This window comes from Acanthamoeba castellanii, assembly GCF_000313135.1.
Source record: "Acanthamoeba castellanii str. Neff unplaced genomic scaffold scf7180000084639, whole genome shotgun sequence".
NCBI classification, from domain to species: domain Eukaryota; phylum Discosea; order Longamoebia; family Acanthamoebidae; genus Acanthamoeba; species Acanthamoeba castellanii.
In genome coordinates this window covers 506-25,398 of record NW_004457431.1, presented here as the reverse complement: position 1 = coordinate 25,398, position 24,893 = coordinate 506, and the positions used below count along the sequence as shown (strand labels likewise).

Sequence of the window (24,893 nt, the reverse complement as noted above, 5' to 3'; positions counted from 1 at the left end):
ATAATTGAGATAATTCGTATTTATTTCGGATATTTGTTCGAAATCAGTAAAAAGAAAAATAAATAAATGAATAAAATGAACGCGGGGGGCACCAGCCAAGGTGGTCGACAGCGTTGATCGTGTGGTGGTGGTGGGGTGGCGGGTGCTCGTGCAAGAGCTGCCGCACACGCGGCACGTCGCCAGCGGCCACCGCCTCCAGGAAGGCCTCACCAGCCGCCGCCGCTTCTGCTGTTGAGTGCTCCTCCTCCATATTGCCCTTCGTCTTGTGCCGGACGTGCCCGGTTTTGCTTGGTGTGGCTGAGCAGAGAAACTAATTCCTTGAACGGCGATTGGGCCAAACAGAAGCCCGCCTTAGTTTCTCCGGAACTTTTTTATAACGGTGTTTGGGTCCCTGCTGGTGGTGGGTGGTGCTGGTGGACCAGATGGCGTGGGGACGAGTGGGAAGAGCCGGACGAGGAGGTATTCGCTGGGCACGTGTTCCGGTGTGGCCCGCTGCCAGCCGCTCATGAGCGACTACCGGTAGCCGTTGCTCGATCTGAACTGATCGGGTCCACACATCAGCACCAGACCTGGCGACCTGAAAGCTGTACATCTCCCGATCGATTTCGTTCTTGTTCTCTCGCTCCTTCCCTCCCGCAACGCCATGTCTCCAGGCCAAGCACTCACTGGAGGGCACACCTTGGTTGCTGCTGCTGCTCGCTGGCGCCTGCGCTGCTATTGGTGGCGGTGGCGGTGGCGTGTGGAAAGAGCTGGGCGAGGAGGGCTTCGCTGGGCACGTGCGCCGGAGTGGCCATGTGGGCCACGCGCTGCCAGCCGCCCATCAGGCCATCCACGAGGAGGTCGAACACATCAGCCACGCCCTTGCCCGTCTTGGCCGAGCACTCGCAGAACAGCACGCCCAGCTCCTCCGCCTTCCGCCTGTGTCATAGTCGTGTGCTGTGTGTGTGAACGAAAGGAACCTTTTGGTGACATGTCAAGTAGTACCTGCCCTCGAGCTTGGTCACAGCGCGTCTGGTCGAGGAGGCCAGGTCGGTCTTGTTGCCCGCCACCACCACGACCAAGCCTTCCTGTCCGTACCTGGTGTTGCGTGTTTGTGTTGCACCAATCCCGCCTGCTATTTTCATTGGCGATGAGAGCGTACTTTTGCATTTCCTCCACCCAAGCCGTGACGTTGTCAAAGGTCGCCCTGTTGGCGATGTCGTAGACCACCACCACGCCATGCATGCCACGGAGGTACGCCAGCGACCTGTACCGCTCGGGTCCGCTCGAGTCCCACAATTGCAACTGACCACACAATCGGTCGTGCGTGTGCGGTGGTGTGAGCGGTTGTGTGTGAGCGCGTGTCATTCAAATGTGGTGCGTAGACGCACACCTGGATCCTCTTGTCCTGCCACTCCACACAGCGGCGCTCGTACTCCGCGCCGATGGTTGGGGAAGGATAGACTTCAAACTGGTCATGCGCGTAGCGGCGTAGGATTGCCGATTTTCCTGTGCCACTGTGCGTGTGCGGTTTGAGTGTTGCATGTGAGTGTGAGTGTGCGTGTGCGATAGTGGGGTGCGCGGTGATGCGTGTGTGTGTCGTGGCTAGCCGGGAGATGGGGTAGAAGTGAGGAAAATGCCGTACGAGTCGCCTTGCATGACCACTTTGACCTGGTATTCGCCAGGTGCTGATGGATTGGGTGGGAGAGTGTGGGTATCGCGTTTCCTGTAGTCGTGGGTGAGCCTGCGCTCACTCGCGTGTGGCGTTTGTGTCATGTCGTGTCGTCGTGTGTCCTAGAACGTGCCTGAACTGCGAGACGGCAGCGCGCAGCCACGTCATGTACGCCGCCTTCCATCCGTCCCCTTCGCTGCTTGGTGTTGTTTGGTATCCTTTCCTGAGGGTGTGTGTGGGACATCATGTTTGGTATTGCCTGGGCCAACCAACCTGAGAATGTGGTGATCGGCCCACGATGGGTGACCGAGTGGCTTCCACAGGACATCGTCCCGGCTCACCGCCGCCAACGCTCGGCTCACCTGTCGGGGAATGTTAGCCGTGTGCACTTCTCCCGATTGTTCAATGGGTGCGATGGGATATCGTCGGGCACCATGGAAAGGGAACAGAGATCGTGCGCGTTGGCCACGAACGACAGCATGTACACCACCACCTCCTGTTGTTGTAACAAGCATGTATGTATCGCGGTGGGGGCGATGGTGTGGTGGGGGGTGGTGGGGTTGACAACAACAACGACGCGTACCGGAGGCAGACTGTGCAGGCCCAGTCGTTGAGCGCCGTCTTCGGTGGGGCGCGCCAGGCTCCGGAGCAGTTCAGCGATGTGGTGCTGACCGAACTCGATTGCCGCCTGGGCCGGAGTGCCGAAGCGACCCTCGATCGCGGGCGACGCGCCGTGGGCCACCAGCAGCCGCACCATCTCGTCGTGACCCTTGCGCGCCGCTGCCGAGAACGTGAGCTCATTTCCCTCACGGCTGCAGCCAGACTGCCGTGCGGGGGGATGGGTACCGTAGTGGAGGGCGGTGTCGCCGTGGGCGTTGCGCGCGTCGATGTCGACCACCAGGCGCCGGGCGAGGAGCTCGCGCACGCCCTCGATGTTGCCCCGCAGGCACATCAGGTGCAACACCGTCTGGTGATGCCCCACAATATTAGTTGAACAGGGCGCAATCAGAGTGAGTGATCACCACACAAGCGAGTGGCAGCACACACCTCGCCGCTGGACGAGGTGGGCACGTTGGGATCGACGCCCGCCTCGAGCAGGACTTGCAGCAGCAGTCTGCCCGCCGGCTTCTTCTGCTCCTGGGGGGGGGGGAATGTAACTCATGAATGCGTGTGCCGAGGTTCACCACACACGACACGACACGACACGAACTGAACGAGCCGGGGCGGGGTGTGAAAGGGGTAGGTTGGCACCAGGCAGAAGTCGCGTTGGCCCTGTTCGGCGAGCACGTGGAGGGCGTGCATGCCATCGACGCTCGACCGGTGGTGCGGGTCGGCTCCGCTGGCCAGCAGCAGCTCCACCATCTCCACGTGACGCGCCTCCACCGCCACCATCAGCCCCGTCCTGCCCCCACCCCATGAATTGAGAAAATCGTATGTATTTCGGATATTTGTTCGAAATACAGTAAAAAGAAAAATAAGTAAATGAATAAAAGGAACGCGGGCGGGGGGGCACCAGCCAAGGTGGTCGACAGCGTTGATCGTGTGGTGGTGGTGGTGGTGTGGCGGGTGCTCGCGCAAGAGCTGCCGCACGCGTAGCACGTCGCCAGCGGCCACCGCCTCCACGAAGGCCTCACCAGCCGCCGCCGCTTCTGCTGCTGTTGTGCACTCCTCCTGCTCCTGCATACTGCCTTCGTCTTCTGCTGTCCTTCGTCTTGGCCAGTTCTGTTTGGTCCGTCAGCATGCTAAAATAATTCCTTGAATGGCGATTGGGGCCAAACAGAAGGCCTCTTCGTTCTTTACTGTTTTATTGGTGTTTGGTTGGGATCGCTGCTGGTGGTGGGTGGTGCTGGTGGACCAGATGGCGTGACGACGTGTGGGAAGAGCCGGGCGAGGATGTATTCGCTGGGCACGTGTGCCGGTGTGGCCATGTGGGCCACGCGCTGCCAGCCGCTCATCAGCAGGCGATCGGCGAGGAGGTCGAACACGTGGGCCACGCCCTCGCCCGTCTTGGCCGAGCACTCGCAGAACCACGCTCAACTCCTCCGCCTTCTGCCTGTCATGTCATTGCGTAGTAAAGGAAACAAGAATTAATTAACAACAGATAATATATAAATGTATAAAAAGATCAATAAATGGTTCTTATGCGCCACTACCTGCCCTCGCGTTCGGTCACGGCGCGTTTTGTGGAGGCCAGGTCGGCCTTGTTGCCCGCCAGCACCACGGCCATTCCTTCCGGGCCCTTCCTGGTGTTGCGTTGAGTTGTAAAGAGTGTGTGTGTGTGTGTGTGTGTGTCTGTGGGTACCTGCGTATCTCCTCCATCCAAAGTGTGACGCAGTCGAAGGTCGACCTGTCGGCGATGTCGTAGACTACCACCGCGCCGTGCGCGTTGTGGAAAACGATCGGCGAGATCGATCTGAACCGCTCGCGCCCGCTCGGGTCCCACAAGTGCAACTAATCATACGCGTGGACGCGGTGTGAGTGCCCAGTGTGAGTATGTGGTGTGAGTGTGGTGTGGTGTGAGTGTGGTGTGGTGTGAGCGTATGCGATGCGGATATTTTGCGCAGACGCACCTCAATTCGATTGTCGTGCCACTCCACATGGCGGCGCTCGAATTGCGTGACAGAAGGCGTACGCGCCACTTCGAATGCTCCTTGGACGTAGCGGCGTAGGATTGCCGATTTGCCCACTCCACTTGTGGGGGGGTTATTATCTAGCACACACACACACACACACCACCAACCACTCACCACCACATGGTTGGGGAAACGTACAAGTCCCCTTGCATGAGCACTTGGGCAGAGTATACGCCAGTTGTTGCTGGATTGCGTGGGAGAGAGTGGGTGTTGCGTTTCCTAAGGGCGTGGGTAAGCCTCTCTGTGTGTGTCGCGTGTCGCGTGTCTCGTGTCGCGTGTATTCACGTGCCTGAACTGCGAAACGGCGGCGCGTAGCCACAGCATGTAGGCACCCTTCCAGGCGCTGCCCTCCCTGCACCCGGTACCGGTGAGCACCACCGATGCGTGGGAGTAAAAAGAGCCAACCGACCTGAGGGCGTGGTGGTCGGCCCACGATGGATGACCGAGCGGCTTCCACAGGGCGTCGTCCCGGCTCACCGCAGCCAACGCTCTGCTCGCCTGAGACGCGAGTGTTCCCCACAGCACCGCACCATTTCCGTTAGTAAGTGTACACTTCCAACATTGGCTAAGGGGCGTAATGGGATGTCGTCGGGCACCATGGAAAGGGAACAGAGATCGTCCGCGTTGGCCACGAACGACAGCACGTGCACCACCACCTCCTGTTCTCAATCGTCATCATCATCATCATCAGCAGCAGCAAGAATCGCTATGGTGCATCGACTAACGAACACATGTTGACGATGGTGTGGTGGCGATAACAACAACGCGTACTGGTGGCAGACGACTGAGGACCAGTTGTTGAGCGTCTTCGTTGCGGAGCGCCAGTGCGCGGAGCCGTTGGACGATGTGGTGCTGTCCGAACTCGATCGCCGCCTGGGCCGACGTGCCAAAGCGACCTTCGACCGCGCGCGACGCGCCGTGGGCCACCAGCAGCCGCGCCACCTCGTCGTGGCCTCTGCGCGCCGCTGCCGAGAATGCAGAGGCCGCGAACATGAGAATGGCTGCGGCCAGGAAGACCGCGAGTGTGATGCGGGGGGGGGGTACCGTAGTGGAGGGCGGTGTCGCCGTGGGCGTTGCGCGCGTCGATGTCGACCACCAGGCGCCGGGCGAGCAGCTCGCGCACGCCCTCGATGTTGCCTCGCAGGCACATCAGGTGCACCACCGTCTGGCGGAGGCAATGTTAGCCGACTGCAAACAGTGAGTTGACACAATCGAGCAGCAGCGCAGCGTGTACCTCGCCGCTGGATGTGGTGGGCACGTTGGGATCGACGCCGGCGTCGAGCAAGGCCTGCAGCAGCACTCTTTCTGCGGCCTTCGCCAAGTGCCACGTGTGTGAGGACATGAACTAGACCGACGTCGAACAGGGTCAAGCGGGGGGGGGTTAGGGGTAGGTACGCGGCAGACGCGGCGTTGGCTCTGTTCGGCGAGGACGTGGAGGGCGTGCATGCCGTCGACGCTCGACCGGTGGTGCGGGTCGGCTCCGCTGGCCAGCAGCAGCTCCACCATCTCCACGTGGCGCGCCTCCACCGCCACCATCAGCCCCGTCCTGCCCCCCCAATATAGAATAATTATTTTATAATAAAAGGGAGGTGTGGTTTCGAATAGAGCAGTGGGGGGGAGCACCATCCAAGGTGGTCTACAGCATCGACCACGTGGTTGGGCGGGTGCTCGCGCAAGAGCTGCCGCACGCGCAGCACGTCGCCAGCGGCCACCGCCTCCAGGAAGGCCTCACCAGCCGCCGCTTTTGCTGTTGTTGTGCACTCCGCCTGCTCCTGCATTATCCACTCGAGTTGAGGTTTGCATAGCGGGACACAGTGGCTCAAGTGGTCTGCGGACACCCGGCGTGATGCCCACAGACACGGGAAAAAGTGCGAAGGGGGGGGGCTGTTCAGCTTACTCGGAACTGACTGGAGGCGAAGGTGACCTTCAACTGTCCCCTCCTACTTGAGCACCACCTTCCCGACCTTGTACCCTCTTGCCGCAGGGAGAGTGGTGCATTGAAAGGTGCCTCTTTACACGGCCCTCAAGGTGAGGTTGACGAGGTTGCCAGAGGTCCAGTAGGCCTGCCGGGTGATGGCCAGGCTGTCGTTGGCGAATTCAACGATGTAGAGGGACGTGCTGTTCTCTCTCACGCTGGTGTCGTTCGCCAAAGCGTAGGGCTCCTGCCACTGTGAGATCTGGCGCCTGTTGACCGGATCGCAGGAGCGCCATTGGAGCGTGGCTGCTTCGATCAAAGGGAAGGTCTGGTTGTTGCGGTTGAGGGCTCGCCAGTACTCCTGGTAACTGGTGTAGTTGCCAAATGACGGGAACTGTTCCACCGAACAAGTGGTCAGGTTCGCAACTAGAAAGAACCATTCTGTTGTTGGAAGAGCTTACCGTGCTGTAGTCCTCCCAGTGGAAGTTTGGGGCTAAGAAGGTCTGCACTTCGGCCCAATCAATCCTGGTCTCCGCGTCCAGCACGGCCCCTAGACCGCCCGACTCATAGAGCAGAGAATCGAGGGTGTTGCTCACATTGCTGAACGAAGCACACAACTGCGTGGCGTTCACCGCACTACTCCCAGGGAGTAGTGAGTTCCTCAACTGAAGGAAACTAAAGGATGGCTGGAGGAACCTTGTGGATGGCGAGGTGGGCGTCTGAGAGTTGACCAGGGTCGCCACAAGGCTGCAAACAAGAAGGGCACCAACCGCAAACTTCATTTCGCTGGTGCGTGTGGTAAGAAGGATTGGCCCTCCCACTGCGCTTTTTTATGCTTTTATGTTCTCCAGCTTGCCTCCCAGCGAAGTTTGCCCATCGCCCTGTACGTGTGCCTCTGAAAAACAAACAGCCGCTGGCCCAGGTTTCTCACACTTGCCCCTTTTTGAACTTCATTTTTTAAAAGAAAAAAACATTATTCGAAAAGAATGTCAGTGCTGCGTTTCAAGAGCTGCTTGGCGGCCTTGAGCCGCTCGGCCAGCAGCGGCCACTCCTGGCGGCTCTCGGGGCTGGCGTCCTTCTTCTTCTTCTCGCGCGCGTAGAGGGTCTGGAGGAAGAGGAGCAGCTGCTCGCGGAAGGTGAACAGCTCCTTGGTGCCGGTGATGCGCTCGAACAGCTTCGTCGTCACCTCCTCCCCGAACTGCGTCAGCAGCGTCTTCACCACCAACGTCAGGAACAGCGTCGTATGCGCCTCCATCTGCTCCGAGAACTCCACCGCCTTCATCACGCGTGTGCGTTAGCGTGTGCGGTCGTGTTCGTACGTGTGCGTGTAGGCGTGTGCGGTGGTGCGTGCGGTGGTGCGTGTACGGTGGTGCGTGTGCGGTCGCGTACCTTGAGAACGGAGAGGGAGAGGGAGAAGTTGGCGATGAGGTGGGCGAGGAGGATGCCGAGGTTGGAGATGGTGCGGACGGGGAGGCTGGGCAGCTGCTTGAACTTGTCCCAGAACGCGTACTGGAGGGTGAACTTGTAGTTGTAGTCGAACGAGCACAGCTTGGCCGCCAGATGCGCGTAGAACGGATTAAACACCCTCTCCTGCGCGCAGCAATGCATCTGTACGTGTGCGGTGTGTGCGATTAGCGTGTGCGGTGTGTGCGTGTGTGTGAGAAAGAAAGAAAGAAAAAGAAGGAAATGATGTACGAGAACGTGGATGATCTCGCGGTCCTGCTTGTTCTTGAGGTTGAGGCGGAGAAGCTTCTCGAAGGCGTCGAGGTAGTCCTCCGACGACATGAGGATGCAGAAGACGGCCTTCTTGACGGGCGTCGTCATGCGCTGCTGGCTCGCCAGCTTCACGATCTCGCTGTCGTAGCCCTCGAGCGCCTCGTCGACCTCGTCGCCGTCGCCATCGCCGGCGCTGCTGCTGCCGCCCTTCATGGGCCGCTTGTCAAAGTGGACCTCGGCAAAGGCCGAGCCGACGAGCCACCAGCGGCCCTTGCCAGTGAGGAGCGCGTTCCACGTCGTACGCAGCTCCTGGCCCTCGTTCTTGCCCTTGAGAAGCTTCTTCACCATCGTCTTCATCTGGCTCACCTGCGCCGTGTTGGCGTCGCTCGCCTGCCTAGATAAGAAATTAGTTAGTTTTTGTAGTAAAATGTAAATATAAAAATGAGGAAGGAACTAATTACTTGGTTTTGTTGTTCTTGAGGTCGTAGATGGTCTCGAGCATGAAGCGCACGCGAGGCGGGAGGCCCTCGAGGCTCTTGTTCTGGGCGGCCGTTGCGGTCGTGGTCTTGGCCGCCTTGGCCGAGCCGCTCGACGCGTCCTTGTCGGCGTCCCCGGCGTCGGCGGTCTTCAGCTGGAGAGCGTTCGTCTGCACCTTCATGATCACCTCCTTCAGCGCCGCCGGATCATCATGTCGCAGCTGCGACCCACAGTCTGTCACCACATTCATAGCATTCATTCATATGAGTGCGTGTGCGGTGTGTGCCAAGAGAAGAGTGAGAGCGTACGAGTGAGAATGGCGAGGAGGAGTTCGATGTCGAGCGGAGTGAAGGAGTCGAGGAGGCGCTTCATTAAATCGAAAATGAGGCCCACGCTCACCACGCCGAAGCCGCACAGGTGGCACAGCATTAGCACCTGGGACGAAGAAGATTCAGTCGCAGCGAATAGGCGGCATGTCGACATGAACGTTGTTGTGCATCGAAGAGCGTACGTGGTTGGAGCAAGCCTCGGAGTTGCTGTCCTCGTGGCTCTCCTCGAAGGCCTTGGCAACGCGTTCCACCACGAAACCACCTTGACGTGCGATGTGGAGTGAGTCGTGTGTGTGTGTGTGTGTGCCCATGGGCGCTGAGAATGGGACGCGTACCGATCTGTGTGCCGAGCTGGGCGTGCAAGAAGAGCACGAGGCCGGCGTAGGTGAGCACAAACGCCGAGCTGCCCTTCCGCATTCCCTCCAGGTCGCTCAACAGAGTCGCACACAGCGCCTCGTTCACCACTGTCGACACCATTCACGATGAGAAAAGTGAGACGTCATGTCGTGTGTGCGGTGTCGTCGAGACAAGGAGGAGCGCACGAATGTCAGAGTTGTCGTCGTAGATGGTGAGGAGCTGCGTCCCGACGGAGTGGAGGTTGGACTGGGTCAATCGGTTGAGCAGACCGCGCACCTGCCGGTTGAGTCGTTCCTCCTCGCTCGATTGGCGCATTGACGGCGGCACATACTTGCCCGCAGCTGTCCATGTGCGTGTGCGGTGTGCGCGGTGCGTGCCATGTGTGCGGTCCATGTGTACGGTGTCGTGTCGTGTCAGCTCCGATGCACACAGCTCGGTGATGGAGAGAGGCAGCGCACCTGTGGCGGGCTGGACGTCGGTCTTGGCAGTGGTGATGTCAGCATTCTGACCATTTTCCTTGACCTTTTCCTTCTGCTTCTTACCGTCCTGCTGGGCCACCTGCTTCTCGAGCTTCTTTTTTTCCTCGGCCTGCTGGGCCTTCTTTTGCTTGAGCGCTTCGAGCTTGGCCTGCAGCTCGTCGATCTCCTCATCAAGCTCCTCGGCCTCCTCCTCTTCCTCTTCACCTTGGCCGTCTTCATCAACATTATCATCACCCTCATCGCCGTCCTCTTCAATATCATCATCCTCATCATCTTCAATGCCGTCCTCGTTTTCATCTTCTTCATCTTCGTCCTCGTCATCAACATCGTCGTCGTCGCCACTGGCGTCCATGTCCTTGTCCCTGTACATGGCCATGTCGTCCTCGCTGAAATCGTCAGAGTCCATATCGGAAAGGCCCTCCAGCAGCTCTGCAGGCAATGGCGTCCATCGAACGAACGTTAGTCACCGCCCACCGCACGCACACGACCGCATACACACGTCATCGCACACGCACGCCCGCACACGCAGCACGAAAAGCGTACCGCCCAGTCCATCGTCGGCAAGTTCGCTTACGAGACGCTTCTTGGCGCCGCTCTTGGTGAGACCCAGCTTGGCCTCGAGATAGGCCAGATCCTCATCCTCCTGGTCACGCTTCATCGTGAAGGGCAACACCTCCGCCTCCTTCTTCTTCTTCGTCACCTCCTTCTTCTTCTGCGTCGCCGCTTCCTTGACCTTCGCCTTCGGTTCCCTCTGCGGCGTCTTCTTCTTGCTGCTCGGCTGGGCCTGCTTGTCGCCGCCATTGGACTTTTGCTTCTTGGCACTCGGGCTCTGCCGGTTCGCCGCAGGAGCTTCACGCGCCGACGAATCGTCGCGCTTGCGCTTCTTGTTGGCGTTGCTATTGCTGGTATCGTCCCGCTTGAGCTGCGCCTCCTTCTTCATCTACGTTGTGTGTGTGTGTGTGCGTGTGTGTGGTGAGAAGCACGCACCACGAGTTGAGGACAAAAGAAAGAGGAGGAGGAGCACCGTACGGTGACCTTGCGCTCGTGGAGTTCGATGCGCTGGCGCTTCTGGGCCTCCCTTTCCTTCTTCCGCTGCTCTTTGCGCGGCAGCCCCGGTCGCCGCCTGGCCATCTTGGGCTTGCCATCTGCACGCCACATAAAAATAAAAACAAAACAAATAACATTTAGAAAAGGAAGAGATTACGAGAACGAAGAAATAATGTTGCATTAAATCATCATATATAATATAATATTATATATTTAATTTACATTTCCGGAATTAGATGAGATTAAATCTGCGTACCGTTGAATTGTCCTTCTTTATCTTCATCCTTTCTTTGGATCTCGTTTTGAAGGGACTCCGGCAGCTGCAGGCTCTCCTTGTTCTTCTCCAGCCGCTCCATCCGCTGCCGGTACGCGCCTCCCCTGCCTCCGCCACGGCCGCCTCTGCCTCCGCCTCGACCACCAAACCCACCTCGACCACCTCTACCGCCGCCCCTCCCACCTCTGCCACCGCCTCGACTGCCACCACGGCCGCCTCGTCTCTCCATCTCTTCAGTCGTGCGTGCAGACAAGAACTCACGCGGAGCTGCGCCGTTTATTGTTCATTTTCTCCGTTCATTTCTTTTTCCAGCGGCACAAGAAATCATGAAGAAATTCTTTCTACTATGGCCACCACGAGGTGCTGGTGGTCGCTCCAACCTGTTCCTCACGGCACACTACATGCCAATGTGAAGTTGATGAAACTTATTCACCACAACAATATAATATTATATTGATATCCAGACTGTGTCCCACAATAGTATGTGCGGGCTGCGCGAGGTGAAGAAAAAGGCGCCAACGACAGGGTTGTGGTTCGGGGTCAGGGTGAAGCTTGTGTTAGGTGCAAACATACGCCCACCGTCCTCTTCAAGAGCGGCGGTGGTACCTCAATCAGTGCACTTGGGAAGGTCTGAGGAAGCCGACAATCTCTAAGCGGGAGTCCCTCTCAAGAGGGAGCTCGGGGACCAGAAACGACACTCGCGCGCTTTAGGGACCGGAGAGCTGGCACACGACCGCAGGGCGACCTGCGCGATGCCCACACCACACACTCCGCCCCGCGCCTGGTGAAACGACCCGGGTGGCTAGCAACTATCAGTTCAATACACAAAGCCGTCATCGACAGGCAACTCAATTCAGACTACTCTCACCCTGACCCCTCCTTTTGTTCTCTTGTGGAAGGCCAAGCGGCACTGCAAGGGACAGCAAGGAAAGCAAGGAATGCTGAAAACTTGGCCTATTCCTAGGAATTCGAGGCATGTCGACGACGCGGGCCGAGCGTGGGGTCCAGGGCTTCTTCTTCGTGCCCCGCCACCACCAGGCGGCGATCGTGGGGCAGCACAAAGTGTAGCAGCCAGGCGAGATAGGCCCGGCCGGCCTCGCGCTGTGCCTCGAATCGCTCCTGTGTGTCGTCTGTGCAGCACCGCTCGATGAACCGCGCCTCGCGGCTCAACACCACCTCCTCGTCTTCGCCCCGCTCGTCGGGTCTGAACCCGATCTCATCCTCTTCGTCTCCGTCACCATCTTCTTGATGTTGATGATGATCGTAGAAGGTGGCGGTCAGGGCCGACGAGTGGGGCAGGAGGTACTTGATCCAGTGGTCCATGACGAAGCGGCGGTGGAACCAAAGGGCCTCATGGCCCGGGTAGACCACGATCAGCTTTCGGCACAGCCAGAACTCTCGGCGCCACAGGCCGATCACCTCCTCCCTCCTGCGCAGTAGTCACTTGCAGGGTGAGCTCATTCTTGATCAAAGTACCAACGACCGCACACAGCAGCGGGAAGGAGGAGTGTACGATGAATGTGGAGCGGGTGTGTCGGGTTTGGCGTAGAGCTGCGGGTCGGGTCGATAGACCGATGAAGTCGCATCCACAAATCCGCTCACATGCAGAGCTCGCAGAAGAAGCGCCTGTGCCACGCGACGCGATGTGTGTCGCAATGCGGCGACCAGTCAGGGCAACTACCGAGAAGAGTGAACGCCCGTAGTAGTAGTGTAGAGTACCTGTCGGTGGTGCCACCCGGAGTGGTCGCCCACATAGCGCCTCCCCCAGGTCTCCAGGTGTCGCAGCTCCTTGGTCACCTGCTCCAGGCCCATGCTGGCGGTACCGGAGCACCAGACAGAGCCGTCAGTTGGATGCGGGCGATAGGATTAGGGCAAGATAGGAGGTGCGCACGTGTGGGTGAGCAACAGGCGGTGCGTCCACGCGTGGTAGTTCTTGGGGTATTGTTGCGCCACGGAAAGACAAGCATCCAGGTCGCCCTGAATCACCTCCTGGCAAATGGCAAAAAGCAGACATCAGACGCGGAAGCGTGTGTGCGTGTGGTGGTTAGCGGTGTGTGTGTGGTGTGTCGTGCGTGTATCGTGTGCGGTGTGCATGTGCGTAAAGAACAGACCGCCGAACCTGCGACATAGGCCCGTCGGTGTGGCTGGCGAGATTATGCAGAAGCCACCGACGGTGCGCCCAGGTCTCTCCGCTCTTAGGATGTTTAGACATAACGAGGTTCACCAACCTGGTAATCAACATGGCGACGCCACACCATAAGTAAGCGTGTGATTACAACGTGTCGGTGGCGTGGTCTGGTCAAACGCACTTAAATTCCTGCTCAATGGACGAGTGTGTCTCTGTGATGAGCCGCTTGCGCACATTCCACGCCGTGTAGTTGTCGGCGTTGATGAGCAGCACCACCCTTGAAAGGTCGTTCACTTGCTGGCCCCAATCCTAGGTGGATGGTTCCAATAGGTCAGCCTTCACGCACGACACACGCACGACATACACACACGCACGCACGGCACACGCAAAACAACAGCCACGCACCAGCTGTTGCTGTGGCTGAGGAATGCGGAGGAGAGGAATGAGGGTGGTCCATGCGTATTGGTAGAGCGGGGGAAGAGCCCAGAAGGCCATGCCCAGGCTTCCCTCCCACGCGAAGAACGGACGGCCCAGCTCGCCGTCGGATGGCTCATCGTCGCCATTGTCCGTACTGCCACCGTAGGCTCCGGCGTCGGCATACGGCACGAACCCGAGCTCTTTACTGCAATTATTAATATCAAATTATTGGTTATTATTTAAAAATTGAAACGTGAGTGCCACTCCAGAAAATACGTAAAATAAAAGATAAAGTGTAAAGCGGGGGGGGGGGCGGTTACAGATTTTGGTGTCGTTGGAGGAGGCGGCAGAGGCGCTGGTAGAGGACAGCTCCGTCCGGTTCCTGCTCTTCACCGTGCTGCCCCTCCAAGTTGGATGGAGGAGTCTTGTTCAAGTTCTTTGTGCGAAATGCTGCCTCCAACATCTTCCCACGCGGTGAGGAAATACAAATTATTTTTGTATTAGTGATTCACTTTTCAAAGGGAAGAGAAGCCAACATTCGAAACTTGTGTTGTGGTGTGAAGGACAGAATATCTATATTGAAAAGAGAACATATGTTCTAAAAATGGTACTGAGGTCTGTGACTTTACACCATCTCGACGGGAGTGGTGGCGGCGACGGCGGCTGCCTCGTTCCTCCTCACGGCCTCGGCGGTGGCGAGGTCGCGGCGGGCGGTCTTGGCGGCCTTGTACTTCTCGGCGCTCACGATCTTCTTGCCGATGGGCCACAGGGCGAAGATGGCCATCTTGGGGAAGTTGAGCGCCGACGGGATGCCGATGATGGTGAGGGCCTGCACGATGCACATGCCCAGCAGCATGACCGAGATCGGGATGCCGAAGAAGAGCGCCCAGATCACGTTGGCCGCCACGGTGAGCGGCGACTTGGGGTTGCGCAGCGGGTTCTTGCCGCGGCCCGACGCCGGCACGGCCTTGTATCCGATCGGGCAGAAGGCGTAGCGCGCCACCTTGAGCAGCTCCCACGCCACCGGGAGGCCGATGATGGTCACGGCGAAGGCGATGGCCGACATGACGAAGAGCAGGGCGAGCGGGATGCCCGAGAGCAGGATCCACACCACGCGGCGGATGGCGAGGATCGGTCCGTGGTTCATGCGGGCCTTGAGGCGGCCGAAGAAGCCCTGCCTCTTGACGGGTGTCGACACGGTCGTGTTGGTCGCCACGGGTGGGACGGCAGTGGTAGCAATCGGAGTCGACATTTTGTGTGGGAAGGAGTCAGCGAAGTGGGAAGAGGAAGGAGCAGAGGGCTGGTTGTTGGTAGTGGATTGTAAAGGTATAATGATTATTGGCGTTGGTAGTGGGACTTTATAAAGAGGATCAATCTGAGGTCCGAGGTGTGAGCTTGACCAGGTGGACCACTGAATGGGAGAAATGCTAGCGAAATTTCAGGCTAAAACTGACATCCAGCCTCTGAGGTCGCTCGCGAAAGAACCTACCCCAAACAGTACCCCAGAACTCCTCGTGTAGTGGTGTGGTCCCGCACTTGCCGTAGTTTAGGGTGCGGCGAAGAACTGGTTCTGGAGAGGTGAAGTACGCGGAAACCATCAACGGTGGATCGACGGAAACCGGGGCGCGAACAAGGACTGTGTGATGCTTTTCATTTACATGAGAAGGACTCTTAGTTAAAATGACCAGGCGATGCCATTCCCCTTCTTCACTCTTGATCGCTGGCGAACAAAGTTGGGTACCACCAAAGAAGGAATTTAATTAGGCGCTGTTCATTTGTTTCAAAGAGCGGAGGACACAAGGTTTGCCTTCATGTTTAGAAGAGGGCGGAGAAGAGGAAGAGGGGAGCGAGGCTCGAGGCGGCGGAGGTGTCGAGGTAGAACTCGTCCACGTTGGCGCCGTTGGTGTTGCCCACGAGGATGGGCGTCGGCGAGGGCACGCTCACGCTCTCGTCTCCGGCCAGCGCATTGACGTTGTTGGCCGTGGTGACGGTCTGGGCGAAGGCGAGCCAGAGGCCGAGGAGGAAGAAGGCGATGGCGACGATCTGCTTGTTCATCTTGTTAAAGTTGGTGTTGGTGTGAAGTTTGTTGAATAATGCGATTGTAGTGTGAACTCAAAGTGAAGCCACGCTGAGGCTTTTATTGCAGGGCCAGGAACGTGAAAGCGAGCCAAACCTGGTACAAGATCTGGATATACTGGTGAAACCTCACACCTAAATTTCCATGTTGCCTTCATGCCTACCATGCCGAAACGCAAAACGCAGGGGTCTGCGGTACCGGGCCTGAAGCTTGAAAATTCACAAAGAGCAAAGGAGACACCGTGGCGGAGTGGGGGTCCTGGGGCTGTGGCTGCTGACTTGCAGCGCTGGTCGACTACATCGCCGACCTTCGAAGAGGTGAACAACTACGTACTGTTTTTTGCGCTCAACCCCTCCCCCGAGGTTGGTGCCCCAATTGCCCAATCAGCGCCATGTGGCGAATAACACACATTCCGATCTTCTCACTGGAGCTACGGGGGCCAATAAATGATCGGGAAAGAAATTGATTTAGTTGCTAGCCGCACCATCACAACATGCCGCAGCTCTCGAAGAGGGGCTGCCTTGTCGCTGCGTTGTGCTTCGTCTTCTTCATCTCCCCACGCTGCGGGGCGCTCGTACAGAAGGCGCAGTCCGCCGACCTGTTTGTCGACAGCGTCTGCGTCAACACCCACTTCCGCTTTGCTGGCACCGCCTACACGACGAACCAGACCCAACTGATCCAGCTGCTGGCCGACGCCGGCATCCACAACGTGCGCGACGACTCGCCCGGCGTGGCGCTCCAGCTCGCGGCCAAGGGCATCAAGATGAACTACGGCGTCTTCGAACTGGCGTGGAACACGGACAGCAACATCAACAGCACCCGCCAGGTGGTCCAAAAGATCAAAACGGCCATCAACGACGGACTGCTGGTCGACGCCATCATGGGCATTAACGAGCCCGATGGCACGTGGCCTCAGAAGAACATCGTACGTTGTCCAAATGATGACATTCCACACATTCTTGGGGTTGCATTGTCAGGCATTGGCTAACCTGACATCAACGCCAGACCTACAATGGCAAGGGCTTCCCTAACGGGACGATGGAGTACATGAGGGACATGTACACGCTCCTGCGCCAGGACTCCTTCTTCAAGGACAGGTGGATCATCGGCGCGCCGCTGGCGATCTGGGCCGTCCTGCCGGCCAACTGCTGCAGCCAGTGGGTCGACTTTGGTGACATGCACCCCTACCCCTTCAACGGCAACTGGCTCACAGATACCTTCCAGTCCTATGGCAACATCACCCGCTACTTCTACAACAGCAACCAGGTACCATATTCCACATACTTCTGCATTTATGTACAGAATGTCAGTCGATTACCCTTCTTATCCCCCTCCATCGATCAGCCATCGACCAACTTGGACCAGTTCCCCACCAACTGGAATCAGGCCAAGGCCTACTACCCCAATCGGCCCTGGTTCGCCACGGAGACCGGCTACTCGACCGAGCAGGGCGGCATGGGCACCTCGATCCGCGCCCAAGGCCTCTACACCAACCGCATCTTCACCGAGTACTTCCGCCTGGGCATCCGACGCACCTGCGTCTACGAGCTGGTGGACCAGCACGACCAACCGACCGCCCACGAGTCCAACTTCGGCCTCCTCTACTCCAACTACTCGGCCAAGCCCAGCTACACGGCCCTGAAGAACATGATGACCCTCCTCCGCAGCGCGTGGGCGCCCTCTGCCGGTCAGCTGCGGCCCCCTACCTACGAGCTGGGCTCGCTCGACTTCAGCCTCAACGTCAGCGCCGTCGGCAGCTGGGACCGGACCGACTACGTGCACCACCTCCTGCTCCAGAAGCCCGATGGCCTGCTCCTTCTTCTTCTGTGGCACGAGATCTCTGATGAAGACACCAAGACTCAGCCGCACCGACAGATCTACCCCCCGCGCATGCCCACCGTGCTGAGCCTGCCGCCGGACCGCTACACCGTGCGCGTGTATGCGCCCCACGACGGACCGGGCCTGAGCGGCGCCTACTCGGTCGACGGCCGGTCGACCTTCACCCACGAGAGCCGCATCTCGCTCATGGTGCCTGACCACGTGTTGGTGCTCGAGGTGGAAGAGACAGACACGTCCGGCGGAGCGAGCCTCGTGTCAAGCGCATGGTGGCACATGTCTTTGTAGTAACTAACAACAAAGATCTTGTAATACAGTAGTGAGAGCGACAATCGTAGTTAAGACTCTTGTTCGGAGAGTCTGTTGCGGCGCAGGACCCCACCCCAACCCATTTCACCCGGCCAATGAAAATGCGCAGTTTAATTATCAAAATAGTAAATTAAAAAAGAGAGCCAAAAAAGAAAGCGAAGGGCTGCATGGAGCAGGAGGAAGAAGGCCCCCTTCGACTTTGCTGAGGGCGGTGGCTGCTGGGGTGCAGCGTGTAAGGCAGCTTTGGGGCAATAGCCCACCCCACTTACACCTTGGCTGGTGCACCCCCCCATTTTTTTGAATTCCACTATGAAGTGGGTGTTAATGTTTGATGGCCAGGACGGGGGACGAACAACAGGCGGGTCTCTGGAGTCTGCCTCCGGTGCGTGCCCCACTCCTTGATTGCCATGTCGAAGAGCCAAAAAGTGCAAATATTGACAACACTGGCTGCTGCTTGACAGGAAGTGGTGGTGCACATGCTGTCGTTCGTGGCCAACGCGCGCGACCTCTGCTCCATCTCCTTGGTACTCGACGCACCATTGACAACGGGAGGTGATACCAAACGTATGGCCAAACTAAAGAAAACAGGCAAGCCGAGCGTTGGCGGCGGTGAGCCGGGACGACGTCCTGTGGAGGCCGCTTGGCCACCCATCGTGGGCCGACCACCCCGCCATCAGGTTGGTTGGCTCTTTCTTTTTCGCACACCACACGACATGACCGTTGACATGTCGAAACACAACACGAATCAGGGGCGGATGGAAGGGCGCCTACATGCGGTGGCTGCGCGCCGCCGTCTCACAGTTCAGGCACGTTCTAACATGTTGCAGAAAGTAGTACGCCAATCAACCAACCGACACTCACGCGCTTACCTCACACCCATGTCTGTTGGTGTTCACAGACAGGGGAGACGCGACAGAGCGCCTTCTCTCCCACCCGCCATGGGAGCGGATAGCCAGTACGACTACTCGGCTAGAGTGATCATGCTGGGCGAGTGGTACGGCCTACGTTGCTTTTCCACCTCCTCCTGGACAACATCTCTGACGCACGTCGCACGCCACACGCCACACAACAGCGGGGTAGGAAAAACGGCATTCCTGCGCCGTTATGTTGGTGACCGTTATACTGATCATACCCCCACCATCGGCGCGACATTAGAGTGCCGCTGTGTGAAGTGGCATGACCTTCATATCCAGGTGGGTAGCGATGCTCCATTTAAATGGACGTGGAATGGCGCGAGTTGATGGCATGTTGTCTTACACGTTGGAATGTCCAGGTGCAATTGTGGGACACAGGCGGATCCGATCGATTCAGAGCGACGCCGCCGATGTACTTCCGCCAGGCGCACGGTGCAGTGGTGGTCTACGACATCGCCGACAGGCCGAGCTTCGACAATGTCACGATGTGGATGGCAGAACTAGCCAGGTACAATGACACCTTGATCCATATCCTCAGGCTCATATCGCCATGCATGGCCACCGCCGCAGGTACGCGCCGGATGATACACATGCGATACTGGTGGGCAACAAGACCGACCTGGCCTCGACGAAGCGCGCCGTGACCGAGCTCGAGGCCAGGTAAAGTCCTGAAAGTTCTCTTGTCATTTATTTGCTTGTTTGTTCTGATTTCCTTCACTAAGAAGTGAACTTGCTTGTGGTTTGGGCACATGGTATGCGCAATGGCAGGCAGAAGGCGGAGGAGTTGGGTGTGTTGTTCTGCGAGTGCTCGGCCAAGACGGGCGAGGGCGTGGCCGAGGCGTTCGACCTCCTTGTGGATTGCCTCATGCGCGGCTGGCAGCGCGTGGCGCACATGGCCACTCCGGCACACGTGCCCAGCGAGGCCCTCCTCGCCCAGCTCTTTCCAGACCCAGCCACCAGCACCACCGCAGGAGCCAGCGCCCAGCAGACACAAAGATGTGCCCTCCAGTAGTGATTTTACTCTCCAGCTCAACAGAGACGTCAAACTGTTGCAGGCGGTGGTGGCTGTGTGAAGAGAGATGTATTTGTGACAGAAGATGTGTTTGTGTGTTTGTGTGTTTCTGTCTGTTTTTGGTTGCTGGGAGTTGGTCAGTTGATGATCACTGTGCCTTTGTCAGCAGGTTGGTGATCATCTGCTGGGTTGGGCAGTAGATGCCATTGGCTATGCTGCTGGGGGTGGTCTTGCACAAGTGGCCTTAACTTTGAAATGCTTGGTGTGTGGATGGAATGCAGGCCAGGGTTATTGCACACTGATTGTCACTATAGAGTCTTGGTGCAGGAGACCAAGAGAGCCTTAACCCAGCAAAGTGCAGTTGGGTGAGACGAGGTTCTTATGCAACTGGAATGTAGAGGATGTTGGTGAGTCTGACGGATACATGGTGCTGATTGATAGCATGCACACCTTGGGCCATGTGTCTCAATTAAAAGGTATAATGCCACCCGCTCAGGAAGGTATGTGGTGCTGGTGGGCAACAAGATTGACTTGGCCTTGGCCAGATGTGCTGTGACTGAGCTCAAGGCCTCAGGTACAACTAGATGGCGCACATGGCAACGCTGGCACACGTGCTCAGCGAGGTCCTCCTCGCCCAGCTCTTCCCACACACCAGCACCACCACGAAAAAAACACAACGGAGGAATGCCAACCTGGATACTCAACATATTCAAAATTGTTATTCAATGTTGTTCATGCCGAAAGAAGGTCATCAGAAGTAGTTCTGGAGGTTGGCCATGAGGCGGTTGGGGTCGGTCCCATCGGAGTTGGGTTCGAGGAGGTAGATGTAGTTGCCCCACCAGGGACCAGCCGCCCACCAGGTCCAGCCGTTCCACACGTCCTTGTTGGCCTGTCGCACATGAAGGTAAAGGAGTGAGTATCAAGATCTGGGCTACACGCACAAGGCGACTATCGTCGTCCACGTACATTGATGTAAGTCATGAGCCGGTTGAGCAGCGGCAGGCATTGATCCGAGTCGTTGATGCCGAACGAACCCAAGAACACCTTACTGCACACAGTTGCATGAGACAACTAACACTATGTACAATGATGTGGTGGTGTGAGGGGGCGTACACGCCGAGCGAGCGCGCCCATTGGGTCACGCCGCCGAACAGGGCGTCGACGTTGATGTCCGGCTGGCACACGGTGGTGCCGCCCTGGCCGTCGAAGAACTGGTGCATCTCGTACCTGGATGTAGGTGAAAGGTTAAACTTCATGTAGGCGGCGAGTTGGTAATGATGCGGCTTGGCGTACATGAAGTTGTTGAGCGGGTCGGTGATGTTGCCCGGACCCAGCCACAGACTGTTGGTGCCCACCCACGAGCTCACCGCCGAGTAGTCGCTGCCACTGATCGTGACGGGTTGCTGTCATGTGCGAGTGCGGTTAGCAAGTGTTCTGATGTGCTGAGTAAAGAGAGGGGAGGTGTACAGTGGCGCCGGCACCGCGGACGCCGGCGATGGCGGCGTTGGCGCCCAGCAGGGCGTCCAGGTAGGACACGCCGTAGGGCTGGTTCATGGTGCCGAAGATTACGCGAGGGTTGGTCTTGAAGAGGCCGGCCAGGCGGTACCACAGGTTGGTGATGGTGTTGTACGGCACGGCCGCCGAGCCGAGCAGCTGGCCCCGATAGCGGTGGTAGTTGTGGATGTCGATCACGCAGTACATGCCCTTCGTGTTCGTGATGTAGTTCACACTCGACGTCTGCAACAAATATAGCACATCATCAGGCTACCGCACAACCACCGCACAAGCAAACGCACATGCACCACCGCACACGCACATGCACCACCGCACACGCACACGCACAACGATGACACGTACGAGGTAGCCGAGGTAGGTGGTGTCGAGGGCGCCGTTGAGGGTGGGCTGAAGGCGTTCCCAGGTGATGGGCACGCGGATGGTGTTCATGCGCTTGGACGCGAAGTAGTCCAGCGAGGCCTCGCTGATGAGCGGGTAGTTGACCCACGCTTGGCCGGGCAGGACGTCGGGCGTGAGGCCCAAAGCGGCCTCGTTCACTCCAAAGTACTGCGGACGGCCCGTCACGACGGGAGCGCGGGAGGCCGACGGGCTCGCAGCACGGCTGACTGACGGCGTGGCGCTGCTCGGCACGCGGCTGGTCGAGGGAGTCGGCGTACGGCTCGGGCTGCGGGTGGTCGACGGCGTCGGCGTACGGCTCGGGCTGCGGGTGGTCGACGGCGTCGGCGTGCGGCTCGGGCTGCGGCTGGTCGACGGCGTCGGCGTGCGGGTGCTGGTCGGGCTCGGCGTGGTCGCCGCGGGGAAGTAGCCCTGGAGGATGCCCATGATGCGGTTGCGGTCAGTGCCGTCGGTCATGGGTTCGATGAGGTTCACGTAGTCCTCGGGCCACCACGGGCCGGCCGACCACCAGGTCCACCCGTTCCACACATCTTTGTTGGCCTGGTCGCAAGTGTTTGCTGTATATCAGCAGGAATTCCAAGAATGTGAATACAATATTTCAAGAGGCACCTTAAGGAATGTCATGATGCGGTTGAGAAGGGCGATGCACTGGTCTGAGTCGTTGAGGCCGAACTCGCCCAGGAAGATCTTACTGCGTGATGAGAAGCACACATGGGTGAGGAACAGAAGTCTGATTCAGAGCAGAACGAGGAGAACGTACACTCCATTATTACGAGCCCAGGTGGTGGTAGCGGCAAAGTTGCCCTCGACGTCCCAGGTGGGCACGCAGACGGTGCTGCCGCCCTGGTTGTCAAAGTACTGATGCATCTCGTACATCCTGATTGGCATCTTGATCAGTAAAATGATATGAGAACTTCTATATCTCATCTTCACTCTATCCATACCAGTTGTTGAGCGGATCGGTGATGTTGGAGGGACCCATCCACACGCTGTTGGTGCCCACCCACCCGGACACGCTCGAGTAGTCATTGCCGCTGATCGTGATCAGTTGCTGTTTTGATGTTGTGTGGTCAGCCTGATGGTGTGCGACCACACGCACACTCACCACCGCACAGGGATAGTTGGGACGTACAGTGGCGCCGGCGTCACGGATGCCCTTGATGGCGGCGTTGGCGCCGAGCTTGGCGGCGAGGTAGGTGATACCGTAGGGCTCGTTCATGGTGCCCCATATCATGCGCGGGTTGTCCTTGTAGAGCGTGGCCAGGCGCTGCCACACGTCGGTGAGCGCCGTGTAGGGCACGGCGGTCGAGCCGATCACCTGGTCGCGATAGCGGTGGTAGTTGTGCAGGTCCAGCAGACAGTACATGCCCTTCGTGTTGGTCACGTAGTTTACACTGTCCGTCTGTTTGTTTTTGTTTGCATTTTTTTAGTATGTTGCGGAAACAATGAACATGCAATAGCCGAAATTAAGATACAATCAGATACATCAAATAAAACGGTGGAGGAGTACCAGGTATTGGATGTAGGTGGAGTCAAGGGCGCCGAAGAGGGTGGGCTGGGCTCGCTCCCAGATGAGGCCCACGCGGATGGTGTTCATGCCCTTGGCGGCGAAGTAGTCGATGGACTCGTTCGGAATGAGCGGGAAGTCGAACCACAGCTGGCCGGGAATCTTGTCGGCCGAAAAGCCAAGGGCCGGCTCGTTCACACCAAAGTACTGCTGGCCCATCACGCCTGCGATCAACGGGTAATATATATATGTACATACATGAGTTGGGAGTCGTCTATATATGTTGAAAGCAGGCTTTCTTAGGAAAAAGTGAGGTACCGATGAGGGACAGTGTCAGCAGGCAGAGGATTAGCTTCATCTTCTGGAGCTGGTGAAGAGGAGCAAAGGTCTCCGGAGCGGAGTGAAGTTGGTTTTGTTGTGTTGCCGATATTGCCGCTACCGTTGGCTGACCAATAGCCGCACTTGCGCAACGGATCGCAGGCTGCCCATTCGTTCAGGGTCGACCAACCAGGTATGATGTCGGATATTAGCCTCGAGGATAAGCTGTCAATCACGTTCCAAAAATCCCCGTGTGCCTCTCAGAAAAAAATTGACCAGCATGAAGTGAAAAATAAAATCAAGCGTGTTGTGATAATACACCAGCGTCTATGGCCAGACTGGTGCCCTTGCCACCGGAAGAGAGAGCGCTCAAGTTGAGCGTGAGCCGCCTGTGCGTTGTGTTGTGCGGCACAGAAAGTGATCACGTTTTGGTGCGGCGATGCCCGCGGCATTGTGGTGGTCTACAGCGTCGGCAACAGAGCGAGCTTCGCCGCACTGGAGGCACAGATACGCCGCGGCCATAAACTTGCCGGTGGTGAGCGCGAGCGTGGCTGCCCACGCAGTGACTGGCGGAGGAATGGGGAGCTTTGTTCAGTGAGTGCTCGGCCAAGACTGGTGAGGCCGATGTGTTCGACCTCCTCGTGGAGACTGGGGGGCACACTTCCGCCGGCGCTCGTGGATGACCGGTGGGACAGGGGTGTGGGAAGAGCTGGGCGAGGAGGGTGCGATGCCCGACACACGCTTCCCGCGGCCATCCCGACCTTAGACTTTTTTTCCGTCTGTTGGCTGTCAAATTTGGAGTGGTGGTGATCTGACTTGGCGCAACTTCGTCGATGGCCAACGCTTGCGCTTGTTGACCAGCGCTTGCCACGGAGAATATCAAGAGTGTTGGGTGTGATATCTCGCCAGGATTTCCGGCGCTCCGCCAGGAATCAGCCCGCATCCCAGTTGCTTGCGGTCACTACAAAAGCGGAAACAAGTTGAGTTTGCTTCTCATCTAGCATACTCCCACCAACAACCTACTCCAACACCAACTTTAACAAGATGAACAAGCAGATCGTCGCCATCGCCTTCTTCCTCCTCGGCCTCTCGCTCGCCTTCGCCCAGACCGTCACCACGGCCAACAACGCCAATGCGCTGGCCGGAGACGAGAGCGTGAGCGTGCCCTCGCCGACGCCCATCCTCGTGGGCAACACCAACGGCGCCATCGTGGACGAGTTCTACCTCGACACCTCCGCCGCCTCGAGCCTCGCTCCCCTCTTCCTCTTCTCCGCCCTCTTCTAAGTATCCTGTCTGTCGTCCAACATAAAGATCCACGATAGATAGCTGTCGTTTATTATTCACATGTTTGATAGCAGCGATTTATTTTGCTTCATAAGTCTTTGGGGCTTACAAGCGACCACACACGCTCTTGGTACCTCCTCGAAGAGGAGCTGCGTGAACTCACCGCGGCCACGCATGCCAGCCCACTAAAACAGGCGCCAGTTGGCGTCCGTGGAAGATGACGAAGTTGTAGAGTTGTGCAGAAAAGGGATGGCAATGCGTCTTGCCGAAGGGTGAATGCTGGCTTACAGAGCTCCTGCATG

At 58.0% G+C, this 24,893-nt stretch overlaps 13 protein-coding genes across 13 annotated transcripts in view; 3 read left to right on the top strand and 10 right to left on the bottom strand.

Annotated features, from left to right (window-relative positions):
* The window catches only part of ACA1_087410 (ankyrin repeat-containing protein), a gene marked incomplete at both ends in the record, with an annotated part of 642 nt that extends 392 nt beyond the window's left edge, over window positions 1-250 (bottom strand). Inside the window, one exon of the mRNA XM_004338524.1 lies at window positions 167-250. Coding sequence (XP_004338572.1) covers window positions 167-250 — 84 coding nt within the window. The remainder of the gene's footprint in view (window positions 1-166) is intronic.
* A 412-nt stretch (window positions 251-662) lies between these two features.
* On the bottom strand, window positions 663-1,819 carry ACA1_087400 (Ras subfamily protein; the record flags this gene model as incomplete). The annotated part of the gene is made up of 6 exons (XM_004338523.1): window positions 663-918; window positions 985-1,077; window positions 1,142-1,284; window positions 1,373-1,496; window positions 1,625-1,705; window positions 1,791-1,819. The coding sequence occupies 6 exons, from the start codon at window positions 1,817-1,819 to the stop codon at window positions 663-665; spliced, it is 726 nt and encodes a 241-aa protein (XP_004338571.1).
* Window positions 1,820-2,009: 190 nt separating this feature from the next.
* On the bottom strand, window positions 2,010-3,334 carry ACA1_087390 (ankyrin repeat-containing protein; the record flags this gene model as incomplete). Its single annotated transcript, XM_004338522.1, has 6 exons — window positions 2,010-2,147; window positions 2,235-2,431; window positions 2,498-2,618; window positions 2,699-2,788; window positions 2,903-3,053; window positions 3,165-3,334. 6 exons carry the CDS (start codon window positions 3,332-3,334, stop codon window positions 2,010-2,012), a joined length of 867 nt encoding a protein of 288 aa, XP_004338570.1.
* A 466-nt stretch (window positions 3,335-3,800) lies between these two features.
* Window positions 3,801-6,062, bottom strand: ACA1_087380 (Ras subfamily protein; the record flags this gene model as incomplete). The annotated part of the gene is made up of 11 exons (XM_004338521.1): window positions 3,801-3,894; window positions 3,954-4,102; window positions 4,222-4,342; window positions 4,580-4,636; window positions 4,694-4,782; window positions 4,881-4,943; window positions 5,056-5,285; window positions 5,329-5,449; window positions 5,519-5,629; window positions 5,680-5,830; window positions 5,908-6,062. 11 exons carry the CDS (start codon window positions 6,060-6,062, stop codon window positions 3,801-3,803), a joined length of 1,341 nt encoding a protein of 446 aa, XP_004338569.1.
* A 234-nt stretch (window positions 6,063-6,296) lies between these two features.
* Window positions 6,297-6,981, bottom strand: ACA1_087370 (uncharacterized protein; the record flags this gene model as incomplete). Its single annotated transcript, XM_004338520.1, has 3 exons — window positions 6,297-6,593; window positions 6,661-6,799; window positions 6,896-6,981. 3 exons carry the CDS (start codon window positions 6,979-6,981, stop codon window positions 6,297-6,299), a joined length of 522 nt encoding a protein of 173 aa, XP_004338568.1.
* Window positions 6,982-7,172: 191 nt separating this feature from the next.
* On the bottom strand, window positions 7,173-10,960 carry ACA1_087360 (MIF4G domain containing protein; the record flags this gene model as incomplete). The annotated part of the gene is made up of 12 exons (XM_004338519.1): window positions 7,173-7,475; window positions 7,589-7,789; window positions 7,895-8,276; window positions 8,377-8,626; window positions 8,701-8,827; window positions 8,904-8,983; window positions 9,057-9,185; window positions 9,264-9,419; window positions 9,537-9,986; window positions 10,101-10,497; window positions 10,587-10,702; window positions 10,861-10,960. The coding sequence occupies 12 exons, from the start codon at window positions 10,958-10,960 to the stop codon at window positions 7,173-7,175; spliced, it is 2,691 nt and encodes an 896-aa protein (XP_004338567.1).
* Window positions 10,961-11,838: 878 nt separating this feature from the next.
* Window positions 11,839-13,886, bottom strand: ACA1_087350 (protein prenyltransferase, putative; the record flags this gene model as incomplete). The annotated part of the gene is made up of 8 exons (XM_004338518.1): window positions 11,839-12,307; window positions 12,392-12,504; window positions 12,598-12,691; window positions 12,770-12,867; window positions 12,998-13,106; window positions 13,188-13,315; window positions 13,412-13,628; window positions 13,744-13,886. The coding sequence occupies 8 exons, from the start codon at window positions 13,884-13,886 to the stop codon at window positions 11,839-11,841; spliced, it is 1,371 nt and encodes a 456-aa protein (XP_004338566.1).
* Window positions 13,887-14,048: 162 nt separating this feature from the next.
* On the bottom strand, window positions 14,049-14,675 carry ACA1_087340 (uncharacterized protein; the record flags this gene model as incomplete). Its single annotated transcript, XM_004338517.1, has 1 exon — window positions 14,049-14,675. One exon carries the CDS (start codon window positions 14,673-14,675, stop codon window positions 14,049-14,051), a length of 627 nt encoding a protein of 208 aa, XP_004338565.1.
* Window positions 14,676-15,238: 563 nt separating this feature from the next.
* ACA1_087330 (uncharacterized protein) lies at window positions 15,239-15,478 on the bottom strand (the record flags this gene model as incomplete). The annotated part of the gene is made up of 1 exon (XM_004338516.1): window positions 15,239-15,478. One exon carries the CDS (start codon window positions 15,476-15,478, stop codon window positions 15,239-15,241), a length of 240 nt encoding a protein of 79 aa, XP_004338564.1.
* Window positions 15,479-15,993: 515 nt separating this feature from the next.
* On the top strand, window positions 15,994-17,624 carry ACA1_087320 (uncharacterized protein; the record flags this gene model as incomplete). Its single annotated transcript, XM_004338515.1, has 3 exons — window positions 15,994-16,425; window positions 16,506-16,766; window positions 16,845-17,624. 3 exons carry the CDS (start codon window positions 15,994-15,996, stop codon window positions 17,622-17,624), a joined length of 1,473 nt encoding a protein of 490 aa, XP_004338563.1.
* Window positions 17,625-18,969: 1,345 nt separating this feature from the next.
* ACA1_087310 (Ras subfamily protein) lies at window positions 18,970-19,571 on the top strand (the record flags this gene model as incomplete). The annotated part of the gene is made up of 3 exons (XM_004338514.1): window positions 18,970-19,067; window positions 19,130-19,219; window positions 19,328-19,571. The coding sequence occupies 3 exons, from the start codon at window positions 18,970-18,972 to the stop codon at window positions 19,569-19,571; spliced, it is 432 nt and encodes a 143-aa protein (XP_004338562.1).
* Window positions 19,572-20,322: 751 nt separating this feature from the next.
* Window positions 20,323-23,347, bottom strand: ACA1_087300 (cellulase, putative; the record flags this gene model as incomplete). Its single annotated transcript, XM_004338513.1, has 12 exons — window positions 20,323-20,460; window positions 20,538-20,619; window positions 20,685-20,798; window positions 20,865-20,974; window positions 21,039-21,308; window positions 21,429-22,022; window positions 22,092-22,212; window positions 22,243-22,359; window positions 22,427-22,533; window positions 22,615-22,884; window positions 22,993-23,213; window positions 23,308-23,347. The coding sequence occupies 12 exons, from the start codon at window positions 23,345-23,347 to the stop codon at window positions 20,323-20,325; spliced, it is 2,184 nt and encodes a 727-aa protein (XP_004338561.1).
* Window positions 23,348-24,351: 1,004 nt separating this feature from the next.
* On the top strand, window positions 24,352-24,591 carry ACA1_087290 (uncharacterized protein; the record flags this gene model as incomplete). The annotated part of the gene is made up of 1 exon (XM_004338512.1): window positions 24,352-24,591. One exon carries the CDS (start codon window positions 24,352-24,354, stop codon window positions 24,589-24,591), a length of 240 nt encoding a protein of 79 aa, XP_004338560.1.
* Window positions 24,592-24,893: the final 302 nt, after the last annotated feature.